This window comes from Vitis vinifera, chromosome 9, assembly GCF_030704535.1.
Source record: "Vitis vinifera cultivar Pinot Noir 40024 chromosome 9, ASM3070453v1".
NCBI lineage: Eukaryota > Viridiplantae > Streptophyta > Magnoliopsida > Vitales > Vitaceae > Vitis > Vitis vinifera.
The window spans coordinates 10,300,001-10,313,331 of record NC_081813.1 but is presented as its reverse complement, the minus strand read 5'-3'; the positions used below and the strand labels follow the sequence as shown (position 1 = coordinate 10,313,331).

The 13,331-nt window shown below is 34.6% G+C and overlaps 1 protein-coding gene and 1 pseudogene across 1 annotated transcript; one reads left to right on the top strand and one right to left on the bottom strand.

Moving 5' to 3' along the window:
- Positions 1–407: 407 nt before the first annotated feature.
- On the bottom strand, positions 408–7,626 carry LOC100247580 (F-box/kelch-repeat protein At1g80440-like; annotated as a pseudogene).
- Positions 7,627–11,461: 3,835 nt separating this feature from the next.
- On the top strand, positions 11,462–12,244 carry LOC104880331 (uncharacterized). Its single transcript, XM_010656665.1, has one exon. The coding sequence runs from the start codon at positions 11,462–11,464 to the stop codon at positions 12,242–12,244; it is 783 nt and encodes a 260-aa protein (XP_010654967.1).
- Positions 12,245–13,331: the final 1,087 nt, after the last annotated feature.

Sequence of the window (13,331 nt, the reverse complement as noted above, 5' to 3'; positions counted from 1 at the left end):
ACCTATAAATTTTCTTAAAATCATTTTCCAACAATCCCCCACATGAATGAAAATTGACTTGATATATGCAAATGACATACTACTAATTAAAAGAGTATTGTTTGGAAAGAAGTTGTTTTTAAACCAAAGATTGATTTTTCATAAATATTTCTCTTATGCTTCTTTTGATCATAGTTTCTATTTTGTGTTTTTAGAAATAAAAACCGGTAATAAATTTTATATAAAATATGAATGAATTGAAATTAGAAATAAGGTATAGCATGCATTAAAATCAAAATTGAAATAAATTTTACTTGTGTCAAGTAGTAAGGAATAAAAAATGAAAGAAAAAGGGAAAAAAAAAAAGGTAAAAATGGCAAAAAAAGGAAAAAACATGTGTCATGTACAAGCGAAACACCATTCAAAAGCTATATCTCTAAGCAACAACTAGATTGAACAAGGCCGCAATATTTTGCGAGCACCACCAGCTCTGTCCATGTGCGTGATCCTATATCCAATGTATATGCTTTCTGGGGTGTACCACTTAGCAACAACTTGCCACGCCATATTGTCAAGTAAAATCAGCTGCACAGCTCAGCTGGAAGCTTGGCTATTGGTTGCCACGTGGCGCCCTATTGCTCCACCAAGTCACTTCCTCGGCACATGTACATCTTCCCATCGTCTCCAACCACGCATGTCCTTGGATGCGTGGTCGTCTCCAAAAGATCCTCGTTTACAGGGTCCCACTGCCAGCTGGCAACATCAAAGGCTTCAGCGCTTCTCTGGAATCGACCCTGTGTCTCTGTCTCGTATCCCCCGATGACGTGGAACTTTCCACGCTGGAACACCACTTTGCACTCGTCACGCTCCATTGACATGTCAGGTACTGGGAGCCAGTCGTCTTCTGCCACGTCATATGCCAGCGCAGACCTCAGTGCATTCTTGTCATCATCGTGTCCACCTGCGACCAGAACCATCCGATTCGAATCCGAAGAACAGCCGAAGAACGATCGTCGTACACCTGGGATGTCGGCGCCACGCCTCCACTTGGCCGAAACAACATTGTAAACAAACACCGCATTGGACGACTCCCATGTGTTATATTTATATAAATATATATATATATATATATATATATATATATATATTGTTGGTTAAAAAATAAAGTGTAAGAAGAGTTACACTTTTGAAAATAACTTTTGGAAAATAAAATGTAAGAAGGGTTACACTTTTAATGTGTGAATTAAACACATGATTAAGTTTTGAAATGTTACAAAACTTGAAAGGTTGAGGAAGACAATGAGTCTTCTCATCTTTGTAACTTTATAAACCTAAGAGGTTAAGTGTAAGAGAGTTACACATTTGAGATTAAATCATGTTTAATGTGTGAATTAAACATATGATTTAATTTTGAATGTTACAAAGATGAAGAGGTTGAGGAAGACAATGAGTCTTCTCATCTTTGTAACTTTATAAACTTAAGAGGTTAAGTGTAAGAGAGTTACACATTTGAGATTAAATCATGTTTAATATGTGAATTAAACATATGATTTAATTTTGAATGTTACAAAGATGAAGAGATTGAGGAAGACAATGAGTTTTTTCTCATCCTTGTAACCTTTTTTCAACCCTAAGAGTGCTATATATATGACTTTTCTTCTTTTTGAAATCTCATGCAGAAAAGTGAAAAGGCTTGATCAATCCCAAGACTATTTCCATTTAGTTCCCAAAATATTTCTGGAGGTGGGAGGAAATAGAGTCTTTGGACAAAGTTCCAAGAACTTGTTTGAGCCTTTCTTGTGTTATTCTTCTTCTTGTTCTTATTTTGTATCTAAGAGAGTTTTATTGTATCAAAGTGAGTGTGTGAGAGTGTTTCCTTTCTCCATTGTATCCAAATTTTTTCAACAATCAAAGACTCTATTTCCAATGGAGGGAGAGACTATCAAGATTATGAACCAAGACCTTGTGCGGTTGGATCGTTTTGATGGTTCCAACTTCACTAGGTGGCAAGACAAGGTGAGATTCCTTCTCACAGCACTCAAGATTTTCTACATCCTTGATCCTACCTTGGCACCATTACCGGAACCAAAAGAAAATGACACACCTCAAGTGGTGGCGGCAAGGAAGAAGAGGGAGGAGGATGAGCTCATATGTAGGGGTCATATTTTGAACGCCTTATCCGATAGGCTATATGATCTCTACACCAACACCTATTCCGCGAGGGAGATTTGGGAGGCTCTTGAAAACAAGTACAAAGCCGAGGAAGAAGGTACCAAAAAGTTTCTTATTTCTCAATACATAGATTTCAAATTTTTTGATGAAAAGCCTCTCTTACCACAAATTCATGAGTTGCAAGTAATTGTGAATAAGTTGAAAGTTCTCAAAATTGAACTTCCGGAGGCCTTCCAAGTTGGTGTTATTGTGGCTAAATTACCATCAAGTTGGAAAGGTTATCGGAAGAGGATTCTCCACAAGAGTGAAGATTACTCCTTGGAAGAGATTCAAAAACATCTTCGCATTGAGGAAGAATCGAGATCAAGAGACAAAATGGTGGAAGAGTCCAATGGTGGGACTAACAAAGCCAATGCGATTTCAAAGGCCAATCATCCTAGAGGTAAAAATAACAACAACAAAAAGAATTCTGGAAATTATATGAGCCCTAAGAAAAATCAAGAGCAATTTAAGGGCAAGAAAGGTCCTTGTTTTGTGTGTGGAAAACCCGGGCATTATGCTAGGGAGTGTAGGTTCTGAAAGAACCAAAAAGGGGCTGTGGTGAATGCAATTGATGAGGAGATCATTGCAACACTAAGCGATGTGTGCGTTGTCCAAGGAAAGGTGCAAGGATGGTGGTATGATACTTGTGCCACAGTTCATGTTACCTATGACAAATCTCTTTTCAAGACCTTTGAAGATGCAAAGGGAGATCAAGAGGTTCAAATGGGCAATGAAGGAAAATCCAAGGTGCTTGGCAAGGGTACTATTGAAGTTGTTTTTACCTCCGGCAAAAAGGTTACCCTTAAAAATGTATTGTATGTCCCCGATATGAATAAAAATTTGGTTAGTGGGGATTTGCTTGGCAAACCGGGTATCAAAGCGGTGTTTGAATCCGGTAAGCTAATTTTAACCAAATCGGGGAACTTTGTGGGAAAGGGGTATTCTTGTGATGGGATGATCAAACTTAGTACCAATGACAATATCAATAAAATGACGTCTACTTCCGCTTATATGTGTGATTCAAATTCTTTAATTTTGTGGCATAATAGGCTTGCACATGTTGGTTTAAGCACTATTAAAAGGATTGTGAAATGTGGTTTGATTGCTTGTGATACCAAGAAATTTGAAAAGTGTGAAATATGTGTTAAATCAAAGATGATTAAAAAGCCTTTTCATAGTGTTGAGAGATCATCTAATTTGCTTGATTTAATACATAGTGATCTTTGTGAACTTAATGGCATGTTAACAAGAGGTGGAAATAGGTATTTTCTTACATTCATAGATGATTGTTCTAGATTTACCTATGTGTTTTTGTTGAAAAACAAAAGTGAAACTTTCAATGCCTTTAAAGTTTACAAAGCCGAAGTTGAAAATCAACTAGGAAAAAATATTAAGGTGCTTAGAAGTGATAGAGGTGGTGAATATTTCTCTAGTTAATTCAATTCTTTTTGTGAAGAATATGGCATAATACATGAGTGCACCGCACCCTATACACCTCAACACAATGGCATAGCGGAGAGAAAGAATAGAACATTTTTGGAAATGGTGAATGCTATGTTATTGCATGCTAAATTGAATTTCAATTTGTGGGGTGAAGCTTTGTTGACTGCTTGCTATATTTTGAATAGAATTCCTATGAAGAAAAATGAGATATCTTCATATGAGTTATGGAAAGGAAGGAAGCCTAATATAGGTTACTTCAAAGTGTGGGGGTGTCTTGCTTATTGCAAGAAAACGGATCTAAATAAAACAAAATTGGGTCCAAGAGCCATTAAGTGTGCATTTGTAGGCTATGCCTCAAATAGCAAAGCTTATAGGCTATTAGACTTGGAGTCTAATGTGATAATTGAATCAAGAGAGGTAGAGTTCTTTGAGAATTTGTTGAGTGATAGCAATTCTCAAGTACCTACTAGTGTTGGAGAGTCTCAAGAGGAGACACCTTCAAAGGTTGTTGAGCAACCCATTGTGCCTCGGAAAAGCCAAAGAGCTAGAAAAGAGAAAGTGTTGGGATCGGATGAGATTGACTCTCAAAGAATTTCCTTTTACTTAGTAGAAGGAAATAGAGAAGATATTATAAGAAAAATTCCTATAGTACTTCAAATAGAGGAGGATCCCAAAACATACAAAGAAGTTATGGCTTCTAGAGATGTTGCTTTTTGGAAAGAGGCTATCAATGATGAAATGGATTCAATTATGTCCAACCAAACATGGGAATTGGTAGACCTTCCACCAGGATCTAAACCAATAGGGTGCAAGTGGGTATTTCGAAGGAAATATCACACCGATGGCATGATTCAAACCTTTAAGGCTAGATTAGTAGCTAAGGGGTTTAAACAAAGAGAAGATTTTGATTATTTTGATACCTATGCGCCGGTGGCTAGAACAACATCGATTAGGATATTGTTTGCTTTGACATCAATTCATAATCTATTTGTTCATCAAATGGATGTCAAAACGGCATTCTTGAATGGGGATCTCAATGAGGAGGTCTACATGGAACAACCAGAAGGTTTTGTTCTACTGGGGAATGAAAACAAAGTGTGTAAGCTTGTCAAATCATTATATGGTTTAAAACAAGCTCCCAAACAATGGCACGAAAAATTTGATCATGCTATTCTTTCGGATGGATTTAGACACAACAATGTGGACAAGTGCTTATATTCTAAGACTTGTGATGACTATATGGTCATAGTGTGTCTATATGTGGATGACATGTTAATCTTGAGTGATGACATGAGAGGAATAAATCCTCAACCTTCAAGATGAAAGATCTTGGAGAAGTTGATACTATATTGGGTATCAAAGTGAAAAGAAATAGTGGGGGTTATGCTTTGAACCAAACCCACTATATTGAGAAAGTAGTTAGTAAATTTAGTCATCTCAAGATTAAAGATGCTAATACTCCATTTGATTCAAGTATAAAACTTGAAAAGAATGATGGTAGATCGGTGGCTCAACTTGAGTATGCAAGTGCAATTGGAAGTCTTATGTATGCTGCTCAGTGTACTAGGGCTGACATTTCATTTGCAGTTAGTAAACTAAGTAGGTTTACTAGCAATCCAAGCGTGGAACATTGGAAAGCTATTGGTAGAGTTCTTGGTTACCTAAAGAATACCAAAGAACTAAGCCTCCAATATTCAAAGTTTCCTGCTATAATTGAAGGGTATTCAGATGCAAGCTAGATATCGAGTGTGGGAGATAATTTATCTACCACAGGTTGGGTGTTTACACTTGGTGGTGGGGCTGTCTCTTGGGGATCCAAGAAACAGACTTGTATATCACACTCAACCATGAAGGCAGAGTTTATAGCTCTAGCTGCAACTGGAAAAGAAGCTGAGTGGCTTAGGGATCTCATGATGGACATCCCTTTTACTGCAAATAATGTGTCAACAGTGTCGATACATTGTGACAGTCAAGCCACTCTAGCTTGTGCGTACAGTGGAGTGTACAATGGGAAGTCTAGACATATAAGCATTAGACATGAGTATGTAAGACAATTGATTCAAAATGGAATCATCTCAATCTCATTTGTGAGGTCAAGTGGAAACTTGGCGGATCCTTTTACTAAACCTCTTACAAGAGATTTAGTAAGGATAACATCTAGAGGGATGGGACTAAAACTCCTTAAATAAAACTCACCAATGATGGTAACCCAACTTAATACTACGAAATGACTAGTCTTAAGTTCAATGGGTAAAAACAAGTCATTGATAAGTGGGTTGTGGCAGCATTAGAACATGTGAGTTCCATCTGTGATGATTAATGCTGGTTGTTACCGTTGGAGGGTTAAGCTTAAAGCTTTTAATGAAATTCAGTCTATGTGTGACAAGCATCTTAAAGGTAACAAGGATGCTGGAAGAATTTCACCTATGTGAACTTAGGGGTGGTGCCGCCTCTCATGAGAGTTGGAGTTTCTTTCAAGAAAGTTCATGAATGGATTGAGCACATGGCCATAAAAGTGCTAAGCAAGAAAATAATGGGCACTCGTATGGTTAGTGGAAGTGTGTGTGTTGTTACCGGTTTCGTTACAAGGAATAACTGGTTCAATGCTACAAGCAACCTGGGATTTCAACGGAGCTTTGTGACAATTACACTAAGGTAAAATTCAAATCGAAAGATATTTTATTTTATGCATTTTCACTGTTAAGGTTATAAGGGTTTATGTTTATTTTTAACCAAGTGGGGGATTGTTATATTTATATAAATAAATATATATATATATATATATATATATATATATATATATATATATATATATATATATATATATATATATATATATATATATATTGTTGGTTAAAAAATAAAGTGTAAGAAGAGTTACACTTTTGAAAATAACTTTTGGAAAATAAAGTGTAAGAAGGGTTACACTTTTAATGTGTGAATTAAACACATGATTAAGTTTTGAAATGTTACAAAACTTGAAAGGTTGAGGAAGACAATGAGTCTTCTCATCTTTGTAACTTTATAAACTTAAGAGGTTAAGTGTAAGAGAGTTACACATTTGAGATTAAATCATGTTTAATGTGTGAATTAAACATATGATTTAATTTTGAATGTTACAAAGATGAAGAGGTTGAGGAAGACAATGAGTCTTCTCATCTTTGTAACTTTATAAACTTAAGAGGTTAAGTGTAAGAGAGTTACACATTTGAGATTAAATCATGTTTAATATGTGAATTAAACATATGATTTAATTTTGAATGTTACAAAGATGAAGAGATTGAGGAAGACAATGAGTTTTTTCTCATCCTTGTAACCTTTTTTCAACCCTAAGAGTGCTATATATATGACTTTTCTTCTTTTTGAAATCTCATGCAGAAAAGTGAAAAGGCTTGATCAATCCCAAGACTATTTCCATTTAGTTCCCAAAAGATTTCTGGAGGTGGGAGGAAATAGAGTCTTTGGACAAAGTTCCAAGAACTTGTTTGAGCCTTTCTTGTGTTATTCTTCTTCTTGTTCTTATTTTGTATCTAAGAGAGTTTTATTGTATCAAAGTGAGTGTGTGAAAGTGTTTCCTTTCTCTATTGTATCCAAATTTTTTCAACACCATGTCTCAGGATCGTAACCGCCGATCACCACCAGATCCAACCCTACTCCGACTAGCCCGCAATGCAAGGGCAACCCACAGTTCATCCCGGGAAGCGGCGGCAACTCGGACCAACTCCCAGAATCCGGTTCATAAAGCGTGAGCCCGTAAGAATCCGCCGGAGGAATGGCCTTTCCGGTGTTTGTTTACGGTGGGGATTGGGCCATTACGATGATGTTGGTAGTGAAACCAGCAGCTTTGCGGTGGCGGAGAAAATCGGGGTGTCGAAAATGGAGCTTCCAAGGAGGGCAGACCAGTGAAGCGGTGGAGAGGTGGTTGTATGGGAGACGAATCAGACATTCAAGGGCGATGTCGTCTGGGAGACCTGGAATCAACTGCTCCATGTATTTGTGAAGTAAACTTGAAGAAAGAAGAGAGAGAGAGAGAGAGAATAGTGTGAAGAGTGGTTTGAGGATGGTGTTTATATAGGATAAGCGGAGAATGGAGTGGATTTGTCGTTTGCTGTCAGAATTTGACCAGTGGTTTGGAGTGGAAACTTCCATTGACATTCCAGAAATGGATTAAGAATGAACGATTCCACTTTAAGTAAAATATATCAATTATAAAGTATAAACGCCGTCCTTTCATCAAGGGGCGTCTTCCTAGAAACGACTGGGTGCACTGTTTAGACTCGATTAAAATATCATTACTGTTTAGACACGAGGATATGATTTTGATTACCATTAAAATAGTAAGAACTCTCAGTGAGATATCTTAAAACACAATGATTGTTTAAAAAACAAATAATAATTTATCAGAATACTAAATCTATAAATATTGACTTTTCTAAAAATAAAAAATAAATAATTCAAATCAAATTCAATAAAAATAATGATATAAAAATATTTTTACCTTTTGAAACCAGAGAAATTTGGTTTATTTTTTTTTATTTTAATAACTAAATAATAGTTGGATTGAAATAAGGAAAAGAAGGGAAAAAAAGAGTAAAAAGAAACATATCAATTATTTTTAAAAAAATTAAGATTTAAAAAAAATAATTAAAGTATGATGTGGCATCAATGAAATGTCATCACCTCGTCATCCACTTCAACCACCATTGTAATGCCGCATAACACCCCAAGCCTGAGTCCAATGGCAACATTGTCAATTTTACTTCACCCAATAAAAATTGATCGAATAATTAAATGGAATAAAAATCTAAGATATTCCTTTTAGAATGAATTCATAAAATTGAAGCTATCGTTCTAGGATGGAAATTTAATGATGGGAAAAGAGAGTGTGTATGAGTGTTTATTCTCTAATGAAAAAAAAAAAAAAAAGTGGCGAGCCCACATTGAAAAGGGATGAGCATTTTTAGTGGGTATTTATATTAATTCATTTTACTTAAACTCATTACCTTGTGGTAAGACAAGAGGAAGCCTTGCGCACTTAAGATCCTTAAGTCCATTCCACTGGCCTAGGTCGAAAACCCCTACACTAGACACTTTGCTAATGTTACCTACACTACACTAGACACTACACTAAACATTTGCATTCTTGTGGTAAGTTACTATCCAAATAATTCCAAATTCAAATAATTTAAATGGAATTAAAATTCTCCAGCCATTCTTGTTCGACCAGAAAGTACTTTAAACACTGTCAACGAAGGAGAATGAACTCAAAGCCCAATAAGAAATATCAATATAGTTTCATGCATAAAATATTTTTAATTATAATTACAAATAGAAAATATAACGTATAATCATTTTCATAAAAAAATTTGAGTTCAACGCATTAATACGTTCAAAACTTTTCAATTAAATGTTTTCATATCCATTTCAAAACAATTTCATGTCAAATTCAAATTAAACACATTCAAAAACATTTTTACTCTGGTCATCAAATAACAAATGAAGCCCAGTTAGATGGGACTTCACAAAGGAGTGATTAGCCTTAAATTGTTCTTTTTAAGATAGATAAAACCAAAGGTCAACAATTATAACCGGTTGACTAAGGTCATAAGGTTAGCTATTATAACCCATTGACTAAGGTTGAAAATGTCAACAATTATAATTCATTGACTAGGACTTGATAACCTATTGACTAGGGTTATATAAACCGAAATCAAATACTTAATTTTATTAATTCAAACTTATAAAACAAAACATCATATCTCCACAAATTTTCATTTGTTTATAAATAAATAAAATGTTCAACATATTTTTTGTACAAAACATATATTTGATCCATGCATAGAAACAAAAATAAAATTTTTCATAATTCAAAATAACATATATAAAAAAAACAGTTTCTTTTACAAAATCTATATTAATTTCCCTTACTTCAAAAAAATACTAAAAACATTGAAGAATTTAACTTAAAGAATTTACTCATCACTTACGTAATATCATACACAACTATTACTAATTTAACTTGAAGAATTTATTCATCACCTAACATAATATCATACACAATTATTACTATTGGTTATTTATCTAAAAGTAACCATCCTAAAAATGTTTTATTTAATATTAAGAATCCTAATTTATTTCCTATGTTAACATTATTTACCCTAATATTATATTCAACTTCCCAAACAATTATAATTTAATTAATGAGTATCCAAATTTTTATAAAAGTTGGGTTCTTCCATAATCTATTCCCAATTATTTCTCTTGCCTAATTTATCTAAATTAAAACCCTTAAGAATATTTATCTACATTAAACTCTTTTATCATTTTATTAAGAATTATTATTATTATTATTTTGATTCATTACCCTCGTCTTCTCATTATCTTACCTTTTGATTATTATTAATACTACTTTCGTCCACAAACAATACACAAATTGCCTTTTTAAAATATTATTATTATTATTATTATTTTATTCAAGCAATACATAAATTAGCTTTTGTTTATTATTAGTACTATTTACTTGCCTTTCTAGTCAACGTGCAAGCCATTCATCGGCCCTTTCTTCCTTTCTTTTTTCTTTTTTTTGTTTTCCTAACATACCAAATTGATAAAAAAAAAAAATGAGATATTGAAAATTTTACTATCTTAAATTTAAAATTTTTTTAAAGTAATTTTAAAAATATAAGATAAATCAATAATTTTTGCAAATGAGTTGCTCTTTTTTATATATGAATTTTTACACTAGAAAAAAATATAAGGTATAGTCACAAACTTTTAGTACTGGTTAAGAAAAATTGCAACTAAAATTAATATGTAGTCATGGCCAAAGTATGCCCCCCTCTATAGGGTTTGATGGAGGAAAATTTTAACAGGAGAAAAATGCCCGTTAAGGTGTATGGCAATGGCTATAATAAAACTGGGTCCAAAGATGATATTTTGATGCATGTGTGTACTTAATGCAACTATAGTGAAATTTTTGATAGCAAATATAGGCATATTAGGGCTTCCTACTCCAATAGATGTCATTAGCAACAAAGCATCTCATTCAAGACACCTAGCAAAACATTTTTCTCACTGATGTGATTTCCCTAGCTACAATTTCTCTTTGATTTCTTTCACTATTTGTCATTCTTTCATCTTCATTTTAAGTCCGAATATGAGTCCTAGGGCTTTATGGGATTCGATTTTGCTAGGGCATTTTTTTGAAGGGTTTGTAGGCAAAGGTGGAAACTAAGCCCTATGGTACAACTTATTTGATCTTTCTTTGCTTTGTTGTTGTTTTAAGGACAAAATTTGTGTTTTTTTTTTCAATATGTTTGATCAAGATCAATGAAGTGATTTGTTGTTGTTCTATCTCTACATCACCATTATTTAGACTTTATTGGTGGTTTAGATGCAACAGTTGCCGTCATCTAGATAAAGAAGTCTCAAGCCTTCTAAATAGCAACCGATTGTTGTTACCTAAAAATTCAAGTGCCTTTTATGTTAATACTGTTAGTTTTGTTATGTTTATCTTATTGGTTAATGTTAGTTTTTTATGTTTATCTTTAGTGGTTAGTTACCACCACGTTTTGGAGTTATCTATTATTTTGGGTTCTGTTATTTGCTGAGGGTTATCTTCTCAGCACGTTTAGGAGTTATCTAGCTATGGGCTATTTTCTATAAGGCTATATATTAGCCAAGTTTGTTATTCAATTCAGTAAAGTTGATTTTCTCCAGTTTCATCTATACTCCTATTCAATTTCTAACATTTGGTATCAGAGCCCCATCATAGGGGCTTGATTATTTAGAAGCAGCAGTCTTCTACTTGTGTTCTATTTGAACAATGACGATAGAGAGTTCATTTGTCCAGCCAGCTATTCTGAAATTTGATGGCTACTATGATCACTGGGCAATGCTCATGGAAAACTTCTTGCGTTCCAAGGAGTATTGGGGACTTGTGGAGAATGGAGTTCCTGTAGTGGCTGAAGATGTTGTTCTCACATATGCACAGAGGAAGCACATTGAAGATCAGCAGTTAAAGGATTTGAAGGCAAAGAACTATCTATTTCATGCATTAGATCGTTCTATCCTAGAGACAATTCTAAACAAAAAGACTACGAAGGATATTTGGGATTCTATGAAACAGAAATTTCAAGGCACCACACGAGTGAAGTGTGGAAATTTGCAAGCTTTGAGAAAGGAATTCGAAATTCTTCACATGAAGTCGGGAGAAATTGTGAATGAATATTTCTCTCGCACTCTTGCCATTGCCAACAAAATGAAAGTCAATGGTGAGGATAAAGGAAATACTGCTGTTGTTGAAAAGATTTTACGATCTATGACTTCCAAATTTGATTATGTTGTTTGTTCCATTGAAGAGTCTAAAGATTTAGACACTTTAACCATAGATGAGTTGCAGAGTAGTCTTCTTGTCCATGAACAACGCATGACCTCTCATGTGTTAGAAGAAGAACAGGCTTTGAAAGTTACTCATGGAGATCACTCCAGAAGTAGAGGTCGTGGTCATGGAAATTATAAAGGAAGAGGAAGAGGACGAAACAGAAGATCTTTTGATAAGGCTACTGTGGAGTGCTATAATTGTCACAAGCTAGGACATTTTGCATGAGAATGTCCACACCGAGAGACAGGGGCGTACTACGCAGAGAATCAAGAGGAGATGTTGTTGATGGCGTATGTGGATCTAAACAAAACCAGTCGAGAAGATACGTGGTTTCTTGACTCTAGATGCAGCAATCATATGTGTGGAAAAAAGGATTATTTTTCAGATTTTGATGGAACCTTTCGAGATTCAGTGAAACTTGGGAATAACACGAGCATGTCTGTATTAGGAAAGGGGAATGTAAGGCTGAAAGTGAATGAAATGACACTGATCATCATAGGAGTCTTTTATGTCCCTGAGTTAAAGAATAATTTGCTGAGTATTGGACAATTACAAGAAAAAGGGCTTACCATTCTGTTTCAACATGGCAAGTGTAAGGTGTTTCATTCATAGAAAGGTTTGATTATGGATACCAAAATGTCTTCAAATTGGATGTTTATGTTACATGCTCTATCCCAGCCTATCTCATCTACTTGTTTTAACACAGTCATAGAAGACATTTTGCAGCTTTGGCATTGTTGATATGGCCACTTGAGTTTTCAAGGTTTAAAGACTCTTCAACAAAGGAAGATGGTGAATGGATTACCACAATTTCAGCCTCCCTCTAAACTATGCAAAGATTGTTTGGTGGGAAAACAACACAGGTCTTCAATTCCAAAGAAAAGCAACTGGCGAGCTGCTGAAATTCTACAATTAGTGCATGCAAACATTTGTGGACCGATTAATCCAATCTCAAATAGCAAGAAAAGGTACTTGCTCACTTTCACTGATGATTTTAGTAGAAAAACATGGGTTTATTTTTTGGTAGAGAAATCAGAAGCCTTTGTTGTTTTCAAAAGTTTTAAGACTTATGTTGAGAAGGAAACAAGTTCATTTCTTATATGTTTGCGTACTGATCGAGGAGGCGAGTTCACATCCCAGGAATTTGCAATTTTTTGTGATGTTCATGGCATACGACGACAGTTAACAACTGCATATACGCCACAACAGAATGGAGTTGCAAAACGTAAAAATAGAACCATTATGAATATGGTTCGTAGTATGCTATCGGCGAAAAAACTTCCCAAAACCTTTTGGCCTGATGCTGTAAATT

Bases quoted from the DNA above. Each gene is read 5' to 3' on its own strand.
- LOC104880331 (XM_010656665.1), top strand. From the start codon at position 11,462: ATGACGATAGAGAGTTCATTTGTCCAGCCAGCTATTCTGAAATTTGAT.